Here is a 20,168-nt window from a genome sequence, read left to right as displayed (position 1 = left end):
GGAGGGGATTTTGGGAGGTGAGACCCCATCCCATGTCCCCTTGTGTGGTTGGAGGGGATTTTGGGAGGTGAGACCCCATCCCGTGTCCTCTTGTGTGGTTGGAGGGGATTTTGGGAGGTGAGACCCCCATCCTGTGTCCTCTTGTGGGGTTGGAGGGGATTTTGGAGGTGAGACCCCATCCTGTGTCCCCTCATGGGTGTGGAGGGGATTTTGGGGTGATGGAGGGGATTTTTGGGAGGTGAGATCCCAAAAATCCCCTCATGGGTGTGGAGAGGATTTTTTGGGGTGATGGAGGGGATTTTTGAGGTGAGACCCCATCCCGTGTCCCCTCATGGCTGTGGAAGAAATTTTTTGGGGTGAGGGAGGGGATTTTTGAGGTGAGACCGCATCCTGTGTCCTCTCATGGGTATGGAGAGGATTTTTTGGGTTAAGGTCTTGTCCAGTGTCCCCTGATAGGTGTGGAAAGGATTTTTTGGGGTGATGGAGGGGATTTTTGAGGTGAGATCCCTCCTGGTGTCCCCTGGTGGGTGTGGAGGGAATTTTTTGGGGTGAGGGAGGGGATTTTTGGGGTGAGACCCCATCCCGTATCCCCTCATGGCTGTGGAGGGAATTTTTTGGGGTGAGGGAGGGGATTTTTGGGGTGAGACCCCATCTGGTGTCCCCTCGTGGGTGTGGAGAGGATTTTTTGGGGTGATGGAGGGGATTTTTGGGATGAGCCCCCATCTGTTGTCCCCTCATGCGTGTGGAGGGAAGTTTTTAGGGTGATTGAGGGGATTTTTGAGGTGAGACCCCATCCGGTGTCCCCTCATGGCTGTGGAGGGAATTTTTTGGGGTGATGGAGGGGATTTTTGGGGTGAGACCCCATCCGGTGTCCCCTGGTGGGTGTGAAGAGGATTTTTTGGGGTGATGGAGGGGATTTTTGGGGTGAGACCCCATCCGGTGTCCCCTGGCCACGCCGACGTCCCGCTGTCCCCACAGTTACTGCGATTATTACCGGCCGCGCTTCTTCCTGCTGGAGAACGTCCGGAATTTCGTGTCCTTCAAGAGGTCCATGGTGCTCAAGCTGACCCTGCGCTGCCTGGTGCGCATGGGCTACCAGTGCACCTTCGGGGTGCTCCAGGTAGGCTCCCCGGGGCTGCTTTTGGGGGAAAAAACCTCTTTTTTGGCACCCCGACAAACGTTGGTTGTGTCGCTCCTTGGGGACGTTCCCAAAGGAGTCGTCAGGTGGGAATTGGCCCGTTCCTGGTTGGTCCTTCAAAGGGGGAATTGACTCCTTGGGTGGCTTTGGGGACATTCCCAGAGGGGACAGGTTCTCCACAGGAGGAATTGACTCCTTGGGTGGCTTTGGGGACATTCCCACCCCTTTCCCTCAGAACTGTCTCCCCCAAAGGAGGAACTGTCCCCTTGGGTGGCTCTGGGGACATTCCCAGAGGGGACAGGTTCTCCAAAGGAGGAATTGTCCCCTCGGGTGGCTTTGGGGACATTCCCACCCTGTCCCTCAGACCTGTCCCCTTGGGTGGCTCTGGGGACATTCCCACCCTGTCCCTCAGGAATTGTCCCCTCCAAAGGAGGAATTGTCCCCTCGGGTGGCTCTGGGGATATTCCCACCCCTGTCCCTCAGAACTGTCCCCTCCAAAGACCCCTTGGGTGGCTTTGGGGACATTCCCAGAGGGGACAGGTTCTCCAAAGGAGGAATTGACTCCTTGGGTGGCTTTGGGGACATTCCCACCCTGTCCCTCAGAACTGTCCCCCCCAAAGGAGGAACTGTCCCCTCGGGTGGCTTTGGGGACACCCTGTCCCTCAGAACTGTCCCCCCCAGAGGAGGAACTGTCCCCTCGGGTGGCTTTGGGGACATTCCCACCCTGTCCCTCAGACCTGTCCCCTCGGTGGCTTTGGGGACATTCCCACCCTGTCCCTCAGACCTGTCCCCTCGGTGGCTTTGGGGACATTCCCACCCTGTCCCTCAGACCTGTCCCCTCGGTGGCTTTGGGGACATTCCCACCCTGTCCCTCAGAACTGTCCCCTCGGGTGGCTTTGGGGACACCCTGTCCCTCAGAACTGTCCCCCCCAGACGAGGGGGTCCCCTCGGGTGGCTTTGGGGACATTCCCACCCTGTCCCTCAGACCTGTCCCCCCCAAAGGAGGAATTGTCCCCTCGGGTGGCTCTGGGTCGGTGCCCAGCTCGGTGAGGGTCCCACCGGGGGTTGTCCCCGCAGGCCGGGCAGTACGGCGTGGCGCAGACGCGGCGCCGCGCCATCGTGCTGGCGGCGGCGCCGGGCGAGAAGCTGCCCATGTTCCCCGAGCCCCTGCACGTCTTCGCCCCCCGCGCCTGCCAGCTCAGCGTCGTGGTGGACGACAAGAAGTTCGTCAGCAACATCACCCGGTGAGATCCCGGAGTCGCCGGGAATTCCGGTCGGGAATCACGCTTTGGCAGTTCGGCACTCGGGGATTCCGGTTTGGCGATTTGGCACTCGGAGATTCCAGTTTGGCAGTTCCAGTTTGGCAACTCGGCACTCGGGGATTTGGGTTTGGCAATTCCGGTTTGGCAATTTGGCACTCGGAGATTCCAGTTTGGGAATTCCAGTTTGGCAACTCGGCACTCGGGGATTCCGATTTGGCAATTCGGCACTCGGGGATTCGGGTTTGGCAATTCCGGTTTGGCAATTTGGCACTCGGAGATTCCGGTTTGGCGATTCCGAGTTGGCAATTCGGCACTCGGGGATTCTGGTTCGGGAATTCTGAGTTGGGAATTGGGTGTTGAGAATTCTGTGTTGGGAATTTGGCGATGGGAAATTTGGCATTGGGAATTCTGAGTTGTGGATTTCCAGTTGGGAATTCTGAGTTGGGAACTTGGCACTTGGGAATTGGGTGTTGGGAATTCAGTGTTGGGAATTCGGCACTTGGGAATTGGGTGTTGGGAATTCGGCGTTGGGGATTTCAAGTTGGGAATTCTGAGCTGGGAATTCGGCACTGAGAATTCTGTGTTGGAAATTCTGTGTCAGGATTTCCACGTTGGGAATTCCACACTGGGAATTTGGGGCTGGGAATTCGACATCGGGAATTCAATGCCAGGAATTCCTTGTTGGGGATTTGACATCAGAAATTTGGCGCTGGGAATTCCAAGTCAGGAATTCTGAGTAGGGAGTTCCGAGTTGGGAGTTCCGAGTTGGGAGCTCCAAGTTGGGAGTTCCGAGTCGGGAATTCCGAGTTGGGAGTTCCGAGTCGGGAATTCCAAGTCGGGAATTCCGAGTTGGGAGTTCCAAGTTGGGAGTTCCGAGTTGGGAATTCCGAGTCGGGAATTCCGAGTAGGGAGTTCTGAGTTGGGAATTCCGAGTCGGGAGTTCCGAGTTGGGAGTTCTGAGTCGGGAATTCCGAGTTGGGAGTTCCAAGTTGGGAGTTCCAAGTTGGGAATTTTGAGTCAGGAATTCCGAGTTGGGAATTCCGAGTCGGGAATTCTGAGTTGGGAATTCCGAGTCGGGAATTCCGAGTTGGGAGTTCTGAGTTGGGAATTCCGAGTTGGGAGTTCTGAGTTGGGAGTTCCGAGTTGGGAGTTCCGAGTTGGGAATTCCGAGTCGGGAGTTCCGAGTTGGGAATTCCGAGTTGGGAATTCTCTCCCCCGCAGGACGTACTCGGGCCCGTTCCGCACCATCACGGTGCGGGACACGATGTCGGACCTGCCGGAGATCCGGAACGGCGCCTCGGCGCTGGAGATCTCCTACAACGGCGAGCCCCAGTCGTGGTTCCAGCGCCAGATCCGCGGCTCCCAGTACCAGCCCATCCTCAGGGATCACATCTGCAAGGTGGGAATGGGACACCCCGGATCCACCGGATCCCGGCGGAGCGGCCCCGCGGCTTCCCGGGGTGGCCGTGCCCGAAACTGGGATGGGGGAGCTGCTGGGAACTGGTGGGAATGGTGGACTTGGGAATGGTGGAGGTGTTGGGAACTGGTGGAGATCCTGGGAATGGTGGATGTCTTGGGAATGGTGGACTTGGGAATGCTGGATTTGGGAATGGTGGAGATGTTGGGAACTGGTGGAGATCCTGGGAATGGTGGATGTCTTGGGAATGGTGGATGTCTTGGGAATGGTGGATTTGGGACTGGTGGAGATGTTGGGAACTGGTGGATGTCTTGGGAATGGTGGAGATTTTGGGAACTGGTGGAGATATTGGGAATGGTGGATTTGGAAATGGTGGATTTGGGAATGGTGGAGATTTTGGGAACTGGTGGAGGTGTTGGGAACTGGTGGAGATTTTGGGAATGGTGGATTTGGAAATGGTTGATTTGGGAATGGTGACGATTTTGGGAATTGGTGGAGGTGTTAGGTGTTGGGAATGGTGGATGTCTTGGGAATGGTGGTTCTGGGAATGGTGGAGGTGTTGGGAATGGTGGCGTTTTTGGGAACTGGTGGAGATTTTGGGAATGGTGGAGATTTTGGGACCTGGTGGAGGTGTTGGAAATGGTGGATGTCTTGGGAATGGTGGTTTTGGGAACGGTGAAGGTTTTGGGCATGGTGAGGCGATTTTGGGACCTGGTGGAGATCTTGGGAATGGTGATTTTGGGAATTGGTGGAGGTTTTGGGAACACGTGGAGGTGTTGGGAATGGTAGAGCCACTGGGAGCCTGGTGGGACCACTGGGATCCCTTGGGATTGTCCCATTGTCCACTGGGAGCCTGGTGGGACCACTGGGATCCCTTGGGATTGTCCCATTGTCCACTGGGAGCCTGGTGGGACCACTGGGATCCCTTGGGATTGTCCCATTGTCCATTGGGAGCCTGGTAGGACCACCGGGATCCCTTGGGATTGTCCCATTGTCCATTGGGAGCCTGGTGGGACCACCAGGATCCCTTGGGATTGTCCCATTGTCCACTGGGAGCCTGGTGGGACCACTGGGATCCCTTGGGATTGTCCCATTGTCCATTGGGAGCCTGGTGGGACCACCAGGATCCCTTGGGATTGTCCCATTGTCCACTGGGAGCCTGGTGGGACCACCGGGATCCCTTGGGATTGTCCCATTGTCCATTGGGAGCCTGGTGGGAACACCGGGATCTGGTGGATCCCTTGGGAACCAGTGAATCCACGGGGAGCCACCTCTCCCCACCCTGCCCCTGAGCACCAACCATCTCCTGGTGGTGCCCAACGTCCCCCGGTGGTGTCCAACGTCCCCCGGTGGTGTCCAATGTCCACTGATGGTGTCCAACATCTTCCAATGGTGTCCAACGTCCCCTGATGGTGCCCAACGTCCCCCAGTGGTGCCAAAAGTCCCCCAAGGATGTCCAACATCTCCTGGTGGTGCCCAACATCTCCTGGTGGTGTCCAAAGTCCCCTGATGGTGCCCAACGTCCCCCGGTGGTGTCCAATGTCCACTGATGGTGTCCAACAACTCCCAATGGTGCCCAACGTCCCCCGGTGGTGTCAAAAGTCCCCTGATAGTGTCCAATGTCCTCCACTGATGTCCAACGTCCCCCGGTGGTGTCCAGTGTCTACTGGTGGTGTCCAAAGTCCCTTGATAGTGTCCAACATCCCCCAGTGGTGCCCAACATTTCTTGGCAGTGCCCAACATCTCCTGGTGGTGCCCAACAACCCCCGGTGGTGCCCAAAGTCCCCTGATAGTGTCCAACATCCCCCAGTGGTGCCCAACATTTCTTGGCAGTGCCCAACATCTCCTGGTGGTGCCCAACAACCCCCGGTGGTGCCCAAAGTCCCCTGATAGTGTCCAACGTCCCCCGGTGGTGCCCAACAACCCCTGGTGATGCCCAACAACCCCCTGGTGGTGCCCACCGTCCCCCGTTGTCCCTCGCGGCGCCCCTCCCGGCCCGCGGTGACGCCGGGCTGGCCGCGGCAGGACATGAGCGCGCTGGTGGCGGCGCGGATGCGGCACATCCCGCTGGCGCCCGGCTCCGACTGGCGGGACCTGCCCAACATCGAGGTGCGGCTCTCGGACGGCACCACCACCAGGAAGCTGCGCTACACCCACCACGAGCGCAAGAACGGCCGCAGCAGCTCCGGCGCCCTGCGCGGCGTCTGCTCCTGCGCCGAAGGTGGGTGGTGGACCTCCATGAACACGTCGCCGGGTGGGCGGGCGTTGCCGTTCTCCCGACATCCCGGGGTGTTTTGGTTTTTTTTTTTTGGCGTTTCCCAGGGAAGCCGTGCGACCCGGCCGACCGGCAGTTCAACACCCTCATCCCGTGGTGCCTCCCGCACACCGGCAACCGGCACAACCACTGGGCCGGGCTCTACGGGCGCCTGGAGTGGGACGGCTTCTTCAGCACCACCGTCACCAACCCCGAGCCCATGGGCAAGCAGGTGGGGCCGGGGAACCGCGGGCGCGCCCAGCGGGTGGCGTTGGTGGTGGTGTCCAGCGGTCATCGTTGTTCCAACCCTTGGGTGGGGTTGGTGGTGGTGACCGATGGCCACCAAGTCCCAACCCTTGATAGTGGCCAACGGTCATCGTTGTCCCAACAGCTGGGTGGGTTGCTTGGTGGTGACCAGTGGCCACCGTGTCCCAATGGTTGGGTGTGATGGTCTCCAGTGTCCACCATGTTGGGTGTGCTGGTCTCCAGTGTCCACCATGTTGGGTGTGCTGGTCTCCAGTGTCCACCATGTTGGGTGTGCTGGTCTCCAGTGTCCACCATGTTGGGTGTGATGGTCTGCAGTGTCCACCATGTTGGGTGTGATGGTCTGCAGTGTCCACCATGTTGGGTGTGATGGTCTGCAGTGTCCACCATGTTGGGTGTGCTGGTCTGCAGTGTCCACCATGTTGGGTGTGATGGTCTGCAGTGTCCACCATGTTGGGTGTGATGGTCTGCAGTGTCCACCATGTTGGGTGTGATGGTCTGCAGTGTCCACCATGTTGGGTGTGCTGGTCTCTGGTGGCCACCATGTTGGGTGTGCTGGTCTCCAGTGTCCACCACGTTGGGTGTGATGGTCTCCAGTGTCCACCATGTTGGGTTTGCTGGTCTCCAGGGTCCACCATGTTGGGTGTGCTGGTCTGCAGTGGCCAGCACATTGGGTGTGATGGTCTGCAGTGTCCACCATGTTGGGTGTGATGGTCTGCAGTGTCCACCACGTCAGGTGTGCTGGTCTCCAGTGGCCACCACGTTGGGTGTGCTGGTCTGCAGTGGCCACCACGTTGGGTGTGCTGGTCTCCAGTGTCCACCATGTTGGGTTTGCTGGTCTCCAGTGTCCACCACGTCGGGTGTGCTGGTCTCCGGTGGCCAGCACGTCGGGTGTGCTGGTCTCCGGTGGCCACCATGTTGGGTGTGATGGTCTCCAGTGTCCACCACATTGGGTGTGATGGTCTCCAGTGTCCATCATGTCGGGTGTGCTGGTCTCCAGTGGCCACCACGTTGGGTGTGCTGGTCTCTGGTGGCCACCACATTGGGTGTGCTGGTCTGCAGTGGCCACCACGTCGGGTGTGCTGGTCTGCAGTGGCCACCACATTGGGTGTGCTGGTCTCCAGTGTCCACCATGTTGGGTGTGATGGTCTGCAGTGTCCACCATGTTGGGTGTGATGGTCTCCGGTGGCCACCACGTCGGGTGTGCTGGTCTCCGGTGGCCACCACGTTGGGTGTGCTGGTCTCCGGTGGCCACCACGTTGGGTGTGCTGGTCTCCGGTGGCCACCACGTTGGGTTTGCTGGTCTCTGGTGGCCAGCACGTCGGGTGTGCTGGTCTCCGGTGGCCACCACGTTGGGTTTGCTGGTCTCCGGTGGCCACCACGTTGGGTGTGCTGGTCTCCGGTGGCCACCACATTGGGTGTGCTGGTCTCCGGTGGCCAGCACGTCCCAACGGTGGCCGTTGCAGGGCCGCGTGCTGCACCCCGAGCAGCACCGCGTGGTCAGCGTGCGGGAATGCGCTCGCTCCCAAGGCTTCCCGGACACCTTCCGGCTCTTCGGGAACATCCTGGACAAGCACAGACAGGTCGGTGGCCCCAGCACGGTGGCATGGAGCCGGTGTCCCCTCGTCCCCATTGTCCTCCTGTCCCTTTGTCCCCTTGTCCCCATTGTCCCTTTGTCCTCTCTGTCCCCATTGTCCCATTGTCCCACTGTCCATTGTCCTCTTCTGCCATTGTTCATTGTCATCTTGTCCTTTTGTCCCTTTGTCCCCTGTCCCTCTGTCCCCTGTCCCTCTGTCCCTTTGTCCCTCTGTCCCCTGTCCCCATCCCACATCCCTCTGTCCCCCCTGTCCCCATCCCACATCCCTCTGTCCCTCTGTCCCCTGTCCCCCTGTCCCCCTGTCCCCATCCCACGTCCCTCTATCCCTCTGTCCCTCTGTCCCTCTGTCCCTCTGTCCCTCTGTCCCTCTATCCCTCTGTCCCTCTGTCCCTCTGTCCCTCTGTCCCTCTGTCCCCTGTCCCTCTGTCCTTCTGTCCCCATCCCACGTCCCTCTGTCCCTCTGTCCCTCTGTCCCTCTGTCCCCATCCCACGTCCGTCTGTCCCTCTGTCCCCAGGTGGGCAACGCGGTGCCACCTCCCCTGGCCAAGGCCATCGGGCTGGAGATCAAGGCCTGCGCTGTGGCCAAAGTGCGCCAGGACACGGCCGGTGAGTGAGTGACCGCTGAGTGACCACTCAGTGACCGCTGGGTGACCGCTGAGTGACCACTGAGTGACTGCTGGGTGACCACTGAGTGACTGCTGAGTGACCGCTGGGTGACCGCTGAGTGACCACTGAGTGACCACTGAGTGACCACTGAGTGACTGCTGGGTGACCGCTGAGTGACCGCTGAGTGACCCTGAGTGACTCTGACCGCTGAGTGACCGCTGAGTGACCGCTGAGTGACCCTGAGTGACTCTGACCACTGAGTGACCGCTGAGTGACCGCTGAGTGACCCTGAGTGACTCTGACCGCTGAGTGACCGCTGAGTGACCGCTGAGTGACCCTGAGTGACTCTGACCACTGAGTGACCGCTGAGTGACCACTGAGTGACCGCTGGGTGACCCTGAGTGACCACTGAGTGACCGCTGAGTGACCACTGAGTGACCGCTGGGTGACCCTGAGTGACCACTGAGTGACTGCTGAGTGACCACTGAGTGACCACTGAGTGACTGCTGGGTGACCCTGAGTGACCCTGAGTGACCACTGGGTGACCACTCAGTGACCGCTGAGTGTCCCTGCGGTGTCCCCATGGTGTCACCACAATGTCCCTGTGGTGTCCTCCCCGTGTCACTGCAGTGTCCCCACCCTGTCCCCACCCTGTCCCTTCCCTGTCACCATCCCCGCTGTCCCGCAGGTGCCCGCGGTGTCCCTGTCCCCTGGGTGTCCCCGCTGTCCCCTCAGTGTCCCTCTGTCCCCTCAGTGTCCCTGTGTCCCCTGGGTGTCCCCTCTGTCCCCTCAGTGTCCCTGTGTCCCCTGGGTATCCCCTCTGTCCCCTCAGTGTCCCTCTGTCCCCTCAGTGTCCCGCTGTCCCCTCAGTGTCCCGCTGTCCCGCAGGTGCCCGCGCTGTCCCTGTCCCCTGGGTGTCCCTGTCCCCGCTGTCCCCTCTGTCCCCTCAGTGTCCCTGTGTCCCCTCACTGTCCCCTCTGTCCCCTCACTGTCCCGCTGTCCCCTCAGTGTCCCTGTGTCCCGCAGGTGCCCGCGGTGTCCCTGTCCCCTGGGTGTCCCCTCTGTCCCCTCAGTGTCCCTGTGTCCCCTGGGTGTCCCCTCTGTCCCCTCACTGTCCCCTCTGTCCCCTCACTGTCCCGCTGTCCCCTCAGTGTCCCTGTGTCCCGCAGGTGCCCGCGGTGTCCCTGTCCCCTGGGTGTCCCCTCTGTCCCCTCAGTGTCCCCAGTGTCCCCTCAGTGTCCCCGGTGTCCCCTCACTGTCCGTCTGTCCCCTCACTGTCCCTCTGTCCCGCAGGTGCCCGCGCTGTCCCTGTGTCCCCTCAGTGTCCCCGGTGTCCCCTCACTGTCCGTCTGTCCCCTCACTGTCCCTCTGTCCCGCAGGTGCCCGCGCGGTGCCGCCGCCGCCGGAGCCGATGGAAGCGGCCGCCTGAGCCCGGCCCGGAGAGCCCGGGGGGGACGGGGGGGCCTCGGCTCCTTTGGGGATGCTTCGGCTTTTGCTTTGCTTTGAGTTGCCTTTTTTGTCTTTTTCCCCTTTTTTGTCTTTTTTTTCCCTTTTTTTTTCTTTTTTTTTCCCTCTTTTTTTTCCTTTCCCCCCCTTTTTTCCCTCCTTTTCCCTCTTTTTTTATCTATTTTTTCTCTTTTTTCTCTTTCTCCCCTCCCTTTTTTATTTTTCTCCCTTCTTTATATCCCTTGCTTTCTTTCTCCTTTTTTCCCCTTTTTCCTCTTCTTTTTTCCTTTTTTCCCCCCTTTCTTTAACTCCTCTTCATTTTTTCTTCCTTTTTCCTCTTTTTTTTTTCCTGGATTTTCTGGCTTTCCTTCTCTTTCTTTTTAAAAAGCTTTTTATTTTCCCACTTTGCCCTTTGTTTATTTTTGTATTTTTTTTAAATTCCCCTCCCTCCACGCTCTCTGTGCTGCTCCAACCTCCCCTGAACCCCCTCAGGGCCCTGCCCCGCTCCCCCGTTTTTATCGCATTGTACCGAACCCCCCGCGGCCGCTTTGTACAAGGTGGAACTCGATACTTTATGTAGTTTTTATATGTTGTAATATTTCTTCAAATAAATCGCGCCTATAAGTTATAAACAATTCTCTCCGCCGCGCTACGAGTAGGCCGCAAGCCCCATGGCGGCGTTGCTTAGCAACCGCTTCCCGCCATGCCCCGCGCCGGGCGCTTCCCGCCCTTCCCCCGCCGGAAGTGACTCGCGCGGGCCGGAAGTGGCGGGCGGCCTTTCCGGTGTGGCGGCGTGAGGGCGGCGGAGGCGATGCCGACCGGGGACTACGAGTGAGGGAGCGGGGAGCGGCGGCGGCGGGATCGGGAACCGGCAGTGGGAGCGGGGCCGGGGAGCGGCAGTCGGGATGGGGAAATTGGGATCGGGAGCGGGGTCACGGCGGGATCGGGGCCTGGCGGGGCCCGCTCGGGAGCTCCCGGCGGCGGGGCCCGCTCGGCGTCCCGGGGGTCCCGGAGGTCCCGGTTCGGTGTCCCCGAGGTCCCGGTTCGGGGTCCCGGAGCTCCCCGAGGTCCCGATCGATGTCCCCGAGGTCCCGGTTCGGGGTCCCCGAGGTCCCGGTTCGGGGTCCCGGAGCTCCCCGAGGTCCCGATCGATGTCCCCGAGGTCCCGGTTCGGGGTCCCGGAGGTCCCGGTCGGGGTCCCGGAGCTCCCCGAGGTCCCGATCGGGGTCCCGGAGGTCCCGGTTCGGGGTCCCGGAGCTCCCCGAGGTCCCGATCGATGTCCCCGAGGTCCCGGTTCGGGGTCCCGGAGGTCCCGGTTCGGGGTCCCGGAGCTCCCCGAGGTCCCGATCGGGGTCCCCGAGGTCCCGGTTCGGGGTCCCGGAGCTCCCCGAGGTCCCGATCGGGGTCCCCGAGGTCCCGGCTCGGAGTCCCCGAGGTCCCGGTTCGGGGTCCCCGAGGTCCCGGGGGGCTTCGGGCGGGGCCGGGGCCGTGAGGGGAAGGGGTGGCGGGGGGGGGGGAGGGGACACAGGGACACGAGGGGACACGGGGACCCTGAGGGTGGCACAGGAGGGGACAGAGGGGACAGGGACACCTGAGGGTGGCACAGGAGGGGACAGGGACACCTGAGGGTGGCACAGAGGGGACAGAGGGGACAGGGACACCTGAGGGTGGCACAGGAGGGGACAGGGACAGGAGGGGACAGGGACACCTGAGGGTGGCACAGGAGGGGACAGGGACACCTGAGGGTGGCACAGAGGGGACAGAGGGGACAGGGACACCTGAGGGTGGCACAGGGAGGGGACAGGGACACCTGAGGGTGGCACAGAGGGGACAGGGACACCTGAGGGTGGCACAGAGGGGACAGGGACAGCTGAGGGTGGCACAGGAGGGGACACCTGAGGGTGGCACAGAGGGGACACCTGAGGGTGGCACAGGGTGGCACAGAGGGGACACCTGAGGGTGGCACAGAGGGGACACCTGAGGCCGTTGTGTCCCCGCAGCTCCAAGCCCAGCTGGGCTGACCAGGTGGAGGAGGAGGGAGGAGAGGATGGTGAGTGACACCTGGGACACCTGACGGGGGTGGCACCTGGCACACCTGACGGGGGTGGCACCTGGCACACCTGGCACACCTGGGACACCTGACGGGGGTGGCACCTGGGACATCTGTCACACCTGGGACACCTGACGGGGGTGGCACCTGGCACACCTGACGGGGGTGGCACCTGGCACACCTGGGACACCTGACGGGGGTGGCACCTGGCACACCTGGGACATCTGTCACACCTGGGACACCTGACGGGGGTGGCACCTGGGACACCTGTGGTACCTGTCAGGGGTGGCACCTGTCAGGGGTGGTACCTGTCAGGGGTGGCACCTGTCACACCTGGGACACCTGTCTCACCTGTGGTACCTGTCACACCTGTGGTACCTGTCACACCTGTGGCACCTGGGATATCTGTCTCACCTGTGGTACCTGTCAGGGGTGGCACCTGGCACACCTGTGGCACCTGTCAGGGGTGGTACCTGTCACACCTGGGACACCTGTCTCACCTGTGGTACCTGTCACACCTGTGGTACCTGTCAGGGGTGGCACCTGTCACACCTGTGGTACCTGGGACATCTGTCACACCTGTGGTACCTGTCACACCTGTGGTACCTGCTGTTGGTGGCACCTGTGTCCTTGGGGACAGAGAGCTGTGCCAGGGCCTGGGGTGACTGGCTCAGGTGAGGTTACCTGAGCCCAGGTGAGGTTACCTGAGTCTGAGTGAGGGTTACCTGTGCCCAGGTGAGGGTTACCTGTGCCCGGGTGAGGTTACCTGAACCCAGGTGAGGTTACCTGAGCCCAGGTGAGGTTACCTGAGCCCAGGTGACCCCAGTGCCCAGGTGAGGTTACCTGTGCCCAGGTGAGGTTACCTGAGCCCAGGTGACCACAGTGCCCAGGTGACTCCTGAGCCCAGGTGAGGTTACCTGAGCCCAGGTGAGGTTACCTGAGCCCAGGTGACCCCCCTGTCCCCCAGACAAGGTGATCACCAGCGAGCTGCTGAAGGACCTGCCCCTGCCCGGGGTCCTGGGAGGCCCCTCCAGCGCTGAGGCCGAGCTGCTCAAGGGAGGTGAGACTGGCACACCTGGGGGCACACCTGGGGACACCTGAGACACACCTGGGGACAGCTGAGACACACCTGGGGACAGCTGGGGCACACCTGGGGACACCTGAGACACACCTGGGGGCTCCTGGGACACACCTGGGGATAGCTGGGGCACACCTGGGGACACCTGAGACACACCTGGGGACAGCTGGGGCACACCTGGGGGCTCCTGGGACACACCTGAGGCATCTGGGACACACCTGGGGCACTTGGGCACACCTGGGGACACACCTGGGGGTACCTGGGACACACCTGGGGACACCTGAGACATACCTGAGGCATCTGGGACACACCTGGGGACAGCTGGGACATACCTGGGGGCACCTGAGGCACCTGGGACACACCTGGGGGACAGCTGGGACACAGCTGTGACACACCTGGAGGGGAGGGACACAGCTGGGTATACCTGGGGCCACCTGGACACACCTGGGGGCACGTGGGGACACACCTGGGGCTCACCTGTGCCTGTCCCCAGGGCCCCTCCCGTCCCCCAAGGAGGTCGTCAATGGCAACATCAAAACCATCACCGAGTACCGCGAGGAGGAGGACGGGCGCAAGGTCAAGGTGGGCACAGGGGGCACAGGTGGGCACAGGTGGGCACCTCGGAGCCCCGCAGGTGGCACCTGAGCCCCAAGTTTGGCACCTGAGCCCCAAGTTTGGCACCTTTGAGCCCCAAATTTGGCTCCTAAGGGGCTCAGGTGCTCCAGGTACCTCGAATTTGGCACCTGAGCCCCAAAACTGGCACCTCTGAATCCCAAATTTGGCACCTGAGCCCCAAATTTGGCTTTTTTGGGGCTCAGGTGCTCCAGGAATTCCCAAATTTGGCTTTTTTTGGGGTCAAGTGTTCCAGGAATTCCAAAATTCAGGGTTTTTTTTGGGATTAGGTGCTCCAGGAACTCCCCAATTTGGCTTTTTTGGGTCTGGTGTTCCAGGAATTCCCAAATTTGGGTTTTTTAGGGTCAGGTATTCCAAGAATTCCCAAATTTGGGTTTTTTGGGGATTAGGTATTCCAAGAATTCCCAGATTTGGGTTTTTTTGGGATTAGGTATTCCAAGAATTCCCAAATTTGGGTTTTTTTGGGATCAGGTATTCCAAGAATTCCCAAATTTGTCACCTGTGGACCCCAAGTTTGGGGTTTTTGGGGTTTCCCAGCCCCATTCCCACGTTTTTCCCAGATCATCCGAACGTTCCGGATCGAGACCCGCAAAGCCTCCAAGGCCGTGGCCCGGCGCAAGGTGAGGGAAAATGGGATTTACCTGGGAAAGTGGGATTTAGCTGGAAAATGGGATTGGGAAAAATGGGATTTACCTGGGAAAAATGGGATTGGGAAAAATGGGATTTACCTGGGAAAAATGGGATTTACCTGGGGAAATGGGATTTACCTGGGGAAAAATGGGATTTACCTGCAAGATGGGATTTACCTGGGAAAATAGGGAAAAATGGGATTTACCTGGGGAAATGGGATTTACCTGGAAAAATGGGGAAAACTGGGATTTACCTGGGAAAAATGGGATTTAACCTGGGGAAAAGGGGAAAATAGGATTTACCTGGGGATGGGATTGGGATTTACGTGGGGATGGGTTTTACCTGGGGTTGGGGACTGGGATTGAGGTGTTCCCGTGCTGGAATCCCCAATTTCCCTGGATTTTCTGTCTCTTTTCCCCCCAGAACTGGAAGAAATTTGGGAATTCTGAGTTCGACGCCCCCGGGCCCAACGTGGCCACGACGACCGTGAGCGACGACGTCTTCATGACCTTCATCACCAGCAAGGAGGTAGGGACAGGTGTGCCCAGGTGTGTCCCAGGTGTGTCCCACGTGTGCTCAGGTGTGTCCTAGCTGTCCCCAGGTGCACTCAGGTGTGCCCAGGTGTACCTGTCCCACAGGACCTGAACTGCCAGGAGGAGGAGGACCCCATGAACATCTCTAGGTGTGCCCCATACCCACGTGTGTCGCCACCTCTGTCCCTAGCTGTCCCCAGCTGTGTCCTAGGTGTCCTTAGGTGTCCCCAGCTGTGTCCCCAGGTGTGCCCAGGTGCGCTCAGGTGTACCTGTCCCACAGGACCTGAACTGCCAGGAGGAGGAGAACCCCATGAACATCTCTAGGTGTGCCCCATACCCACGTGTGTCGCCACCTGTGTCCCCAGCTATCCCCAGCTGTGTCCTTAGGTGTCCCCAGCTGTGTCCTTAGGTGTGCCCAGGTGCGCTCAGGTGTGCTCAGGTCTGTCCCCCACACAGGAGGAGGACCCCATGAACACCTCTAGGCGTGCCCCATACCCACGTGTGTCGCCACCTGTGTCCCTAGCTGTCCCCAGCTGTCCCCAGGTGTGTCCAGGTGTGCCCAGGTGTACCTGTCCCACAGGACCTGAACTGCCAGGAGGAGGAGAACCCCATGAACATCTCTAGGTGTGGCCCACACCCACGTGTGTCGCCACCTGTGTCCCTAGCTGTCCCCAGCTGTGTCCTAGGTGTCCTTAGGTGTCCCCAGCTGTCCCCAGCTGTCCCCAGGTGTGCCCAGGTGTGCTCAGGTGTACCTGTCCCCCAGGACCTGAACTGCCAGGAGGAGGAGGACCCCATGAACAAGCTCAAGGGCCAGAAGATCGTGTCCTGCCGCATCTGCAAGGGCGACCACTGGACCACGCGCTGCCCCTACAAGGACACGCTGGGGCCCATGCAGAAGGAGCTGGCCGAGCAGCTGGGGCTGTCCACGGGCGAGAAGGAGAAGCTGCCCGGAGGTGGGACTCCAAATCCCGCTTTTTTGGGGAATTTTCCCCAAATTTTCCCCATTTTTGTACCGTTATGGGGCCCCAAGGTCACCGTGGTGGCCCCGTTGTGGTGGTGGTGGCCCAAAGATCACCATGGTGGCCCCATTGTGGTGGTGGCCCAAAGGTCACCATGGTGGCCCCGTAGTGATGGTGGTGGCCCAGACGTCACTATGGTGGCCCCGTTGTTATGGTGGCCCCATTGAGGTGGTGGTGGTGGCCCCAAGGTCATCATGGTGGCCCCGTTGTTGTGGTGGCCCTGTGCAGAAGGAGCAGCTGGGGCTGTCCACGGGCGAGAAGGAGAAGCTGCCCGGAGGTGGGACCCCAAACCCCAAATCCCGCTTTTTTGGGGAATTTTCCCCAAATTTTCCCCATTTTTGTACCGTTATGGGGCCCCAAGGTCACCGTGGTGGCCCCGTTGTGATGATGGTGGCCCCAAGATCACCGTGGTGGCCCTGTTGTTGTGGTGGCCCCATTCTGGTGGTGGTGGTGGCCCCAAGGTCATCATGGTGGCCCCATTGTGGTGGTGGCCCCAAGGTCATCATGGTGGCCCCGTTGTTGTGGTGGCCCCGTGCAGAAGGAGCAGCTGGGGCTGTCCACGGGCGAGAAGGAGAAGCTGCCCGGAGGTGGGACCCCAAACCCCAAATCCCGCTTTTTTGGGGAATTTTCCCCAAATTTTCCCCATTTTTGTACCGTTATGGGGCCCCAAGGTCACTGTGGTGGCCCCGTTGTGGTGGTGGTGGCCCCAAGGTCACCATGGTGGCCCCATTTTGGTGGTGGCCCAAAGGTCACCATGGTGGCCCCGTAGTGATGGTGGTGGCCCAGACGTCACTATGGTGGCCCCATTGTTGTGGTGGCCCCATTGAGGTGGTGGTGGTGGCCCCAAGATCACCGTGGTGGCCCCGTTGTTGTTCGTGGTGGCCCCGTTGTGGTGGTGGCCCCAAGGTCACCATGGTGGCCCCATTGTTGTGGTGGTGACCCAAAGGTCACCATGGTGGCCCCGTTGTGGTGGTGGCCCCAAGGTCACTGTGGTGGCCCCATTGTTGTTTGTGGTGGCCCCATTGTGGTGGTGACCCAAAGGTCACCATGGTGGCCCCGTTGTGGTGGTGGCCCCGTTGTTGTTGTGGTGGCCCCAAGATCATCATGGTGGCCCCGTGCAGGAGCAGCAGGTGGGGCTGTTCCTCACCTGTCCCCACCTGTCCCTCACCTGTCCCTCACCTCTCACCTGTCCTCACCTGTCCCTCACCTGTCCCTACTTGTCCCCACCTGTCCCCACCTGTGCCTCACCTCTCACCTGTCCCTCACCTGTCCCTACTTGTCCCTCACCTCTCACCTGTCCCTCACCTGTCCCTACTTGTCCCCACCTGTCCCCACCTGTGCCTCACCTCTCACCTGTCCCCACCTGTCCCCACCTGCAGAGCCGGAGCCGGTGGCCGCTCAGGTGAGCAAGACGGGCAAGTACGTCCCGCCCAGCCTGAGGGACGGGGCCAGCCGGCGCGGGGAGTCCATGCAGCCCAACCGCCGAGGTGAGCGCACCTGGGCACACCTGGCGGGCATGAAAACACACCTGGGGGCACCTGGGACACACCTGGGGGGGTAAAAACCACACCTGGGACACACCTGGGGGAATAAAAACACACCTGGGGGCACCTGGGACACACCTGGGGGGGTAAAAACCACACCTGGGAGGGTAAAAACCACACCTGGGACACACCTGGGGGGGTAAAAACCACACCTGGGAGGGTAAAAACCACACCTGGGACACACCTGGGGGGGTAAAAACCACACCTGGGAGGGTAAAAACCACATCTGGGACACACCTGGGGGAATAAAAACACACCTGGGGGCACCTGGGGGAATAAAAACACACCTGGGGGCACCTGGGACACACCTGGGGGGGTAAAAACCACACCTGGGAGGGTAAAAACCACACCTGGGACACACCTGGGGGGGTAAAAACCACACCTGGGGGCACCTGGGACACACCTGGGGGGGGTAAAAACCACACCTGGGACACACCTGGGGTAATAAAAACACACCTGGGGGCACCTGGGACACACCTGGGGGGGTAAAAACCACACGTGGGACACACCTGGGGGGGTAAAATCTGCACTTGGGGGGCTCTGGGGATACCTGGGCACACCTGGGAGGCTCTGGGGACATTTGGGACACACCTGGGGGACTTTGGGAACACCTGGGACACACCTGGGTGGTTTTGGGGACACCTGGGACACACCTGGGTGGCTTTGGGGACTCCTGGCCACACCTGGGACACACCTGGAGGGCTTTGGGGACACCTGGACACACCTGGGACACACCCGGGTGGTTTTGGGGACACCTGGGACACACCTGGGTGGCTTTGGGGACACCTGGGACACACCTGGGTGGCTTTGGGGACACCTGGGACACACCTGGGTGGCTTTGGGGCCACCTGGGGGAGAAACCAAGCCACACCTGGGGCCGCTCGGAGGCCGCGCGGGCGCAGCGGGGCCCCCTCGGAGCCCACCTGCGGCCGCCCCGCCCTCACCTGCCGCGCGCAGCCGACGACAACGCCACCATCCGCGTCACCAACCTGTCGGAGGACACGCGCGAGACCGACCTGCAGGAGCTCTTCCGCCCCTTCGGCTCCATCTCCCGCATCTACCTGGCCAAGGACAAGACCACGGGGCAGTCCAAGGTCACCTGAGCGCCCGGGCGGGGCTCACCTGCGCGCCCGGCCAGGTGCTCACGGCGCCGTTTCCGCAGGGCTTCGCCTTCATCAGCTTCCACCGGCGCGAGGACGCGGCCAGGGCCATCGCGGGCGTGTCCGGCTTCGGCTACGACCACCTGATCCTCAACGTGGAGTGGGCAAAGTGCGTACCTGGCACACCTGGGCACACCTGGGGGGGTCACACTCACCTGAGGGGGGTCACACTCACCTGGGGGGCACCCACAGTGTCCCTGTGCTGCCACACCCACCCGATCCTCAACGTGGAGTGGGCAAAGTGCGCACCTGGCACACCTGGGCATTCACCTGGGCACACCTGGGCACTCACCTGAGGGGGATCACACTCACCTGGGGGGCACCCACGGTGTCCCTGTGCTGCCACATCCACCTGATCCTCAACGTGGAGTGGGCAAAGTGTGCACCTGGCACACCTGGGCACACCTGGGCACTCACCTGGGTATGCCTGGGCACTCAAACACCTGGGTACATCTGGGTTACACTTGGAACATACCTGGGCACACCTGGGGCACACCCAGGCATACCTGGGGCACACCTGGATTACACCAGGACACAGCTGGGGCACATGTGAGGATACCTGGAGCACACCTGGGGCACACCTGGATTACACCAGGACACACCTGGGGATACCTGGGCACACCTGGGGGTCCCCCTCACCTGTCCTGACTGCTCTTTTTCCTCTCCCCAGGCCCTCCACCAACTGAGCCGCTCCCAGTGGATCCCAGTTTGGTCCCAGTTGGTCCCAGTTTGGTCCCAGTTTGGTCCCAGTTTGGTCCCAGTTGGTCCCAGTTTGGTCCCAGTTTGGTCCCAGTTTGGTCCCAGTTGGTCCCAGTTTGGTCCCAGTTGGTCCCAGTTTGGTCCCAGTTTGGTCCCAGTTTGGTCCCAGTTGGTCCCAGTTTGGTCCCAGTTGGTCCCAGTTTGGTCCCAGTTTGGTCCCAGTTGGTCCCAGTTGGTCCCAGTTGGTCCCAGTTTGGTCCCAGTTGGTCCCAGTTTGGTCCCAGTTTGGTCCCAGTTGGTCCCAGTTTGGTCCCAGTTGGTCCCAGTTGGTCCCAGTTGGTCCCAGTTGGTCCCAGTTTGGTCCCAGTTGGTCCCAGTTGGTCCCAGTTTGGTCCCAGTTGGTCCCAGTTTGGTCCCAGTTGGTCCCAGTTTGGTCCCAGTTTGGTCCCGTTTGGTCCCAGTTTGGTCCCAGTTGGTCCCAGTTTGGTCCCAGTTTGATCCCAGTTCAATAAAGCTCCGGGTTCTGGCACCGTCCCTGGCCCAGGGTTTGGGCTCATCCCGAAATTCCCAGCTGGGAAAAACGGGAATTTGGGGGGAAAAATGGGAATTTTGGGGTGAAAAACAGGAATCAGGGGGGGAAATGGAATTTGGGGTGGGAAAAATGGGAATTTGGGGTGGGAAAGCGGGAATTTTGGGGTGAAAAAAATGGGAATTTGGGGTATAAAAATGGGAATTTGCAGGGGGAATGGGAATTTGGGGGTGAAAAAATGGGAATTTGAAGTGAAAAAGGGAATTTGGGGTGGGAAAAAAATGGGAATTTTGGGGTAAAAAATGGGAA

The 20,168-nt window shown here is 60.5% G+C and overlaps 2 protein-coding genes across 34 annotated transcripts in view; both read left to right on the top strand.

Annotated features, from left to right (window-relative positions):
• The window catches only part of DNMT1 (DNA methyltransferase 1), a 34,608-nt gene extending 23,942 nt beyond the window's left edge, over positions 1-10,666 (top strand). For both annotated transcript variants that reach the window (XM_053968268.1, XM_053968267.1), the window contains exons 27-34: positions 979-1,120; positions 2,216-2,382; positions 3,622-3,799; positions 5,843-6,038; positions 6,140-6,303; positions 7,802-7,918; positions 8,448-8,538; positions 9,918-10,666. In XM_053968268.1, coding sequence (XP_053824243.1) covers positions 979-1,120; positions 2,216-2,382; positions 3,622-3,799; positions 5,843-6,038; positions 6,140-6,303; positions 7,802-7,918; positions 8,448-8,538; positions 9,918-9,967 — 1,105 coding nt within the window. In that variant the 3' untranslated portion in view covers positions 9,968-10,666. The remainder of the gene's footprint in view (positions 1-978; positions 1,121-2,215; positions 2,383-3,621; positions 3,800-5,842; positions 6,039-6,139; positions 6,304-7,801; positions 7,919-8,447; positions 8,539-9,917) is intronic.
• Positions 10,667-10,743: 77 nt separating this feature from the next.
• On the top strand, positions 10,744-19,859 carry EIF3G (eukaryotic translation initiation factor 3 subunit G). 32 transcript variants are annotated; one of them, XR_008435337.1, is made up of 14 exons: positions 10,744-10,815; positions 11,985-12,034; positions 13,002-13,094; positions 13,606-13,694; positions 14,306-14,365; positions 14,799-14,903; positions 15,672-15,861; positions 17,307-17,414; positions 18,429-18,565; positions 18,634-18,740; positions 19,302-19,337; positions 19,382-19,391; positions 19,467-19,758; positions 19,813-19,859. XR_008435337.1 is itself a non-coding variant. In XM_053968318.1 (11 exons), exons 1-11 carry the CDS (start codon positions 10,796-10,798, stop codon positions 19,315-19,317), a joined length of 975 nt encoding a protein of 324 aa, XP_053824293.1. In that variant the 5' UTR covers positions 10,744-10,795; the 3' UTR covers positions 19,318-19,859. The 32 variants fall into 32 exon arrangements, 1 of the variants encoding a protein (XP_053824293.1); XR_008435336.1 differs by lacking the exon at positions 19,382-19,391 and having other exon boundaries at positions 19,425-19,758; XR_008435340.1 differs by lacking the exon at positions 19,382-19,391 and having other exon boundaries at positions 19,302-19,340; positions 19,565-19,758.
• The last annotated feature ends 309 nt before the right edge of the window (positions 19,860-20,168 follow it).

Source organism: Vidua chalybeata, chromosome 33, assembly GCF_026979565.1.
Source record: "Vidua chalybeata isolate OUT-0048 chromosome 33, bVidCha1 merged haplotype, whole genome shotgun sequence".
Taxonomy (NCBI): Eukaryota; Metazoa; Chordata; class Aves; order Passeriformes; family Viduidae; genus Vidua; species Vidua chalybeata.
Note: the sequence above shows the minus strand (reverse complement) of the source record. Positions and strands in the feature narration are given on the sequence as shown.

What these genes read in the sequence shown, in the direction of transcription:
- EIF3G (XM_053968318.1), top strand. Translation starts at nt 10,796, where the DNA reads ATGCCGACCGGGGACTACGA. An exon ending in AGGACGGGCGCAAGGTCAAG is followed by an intron (nt 13,695 to 14,305) that starts GTGGGCACAGGG and finishes CGTTTTTCCCAG; the next exon opens with ATCATCCGAACGTTCCGGAT. An exon ending in AGGCCGTGGCCCGGCGCAAG is followed by an intron (nt 14,366 to 14,798) that starts GTGAGGGAAAAT and finishes TTTTCCCCCCAG; the next exon opens with AACTGGAAGAAATTTGGGAA.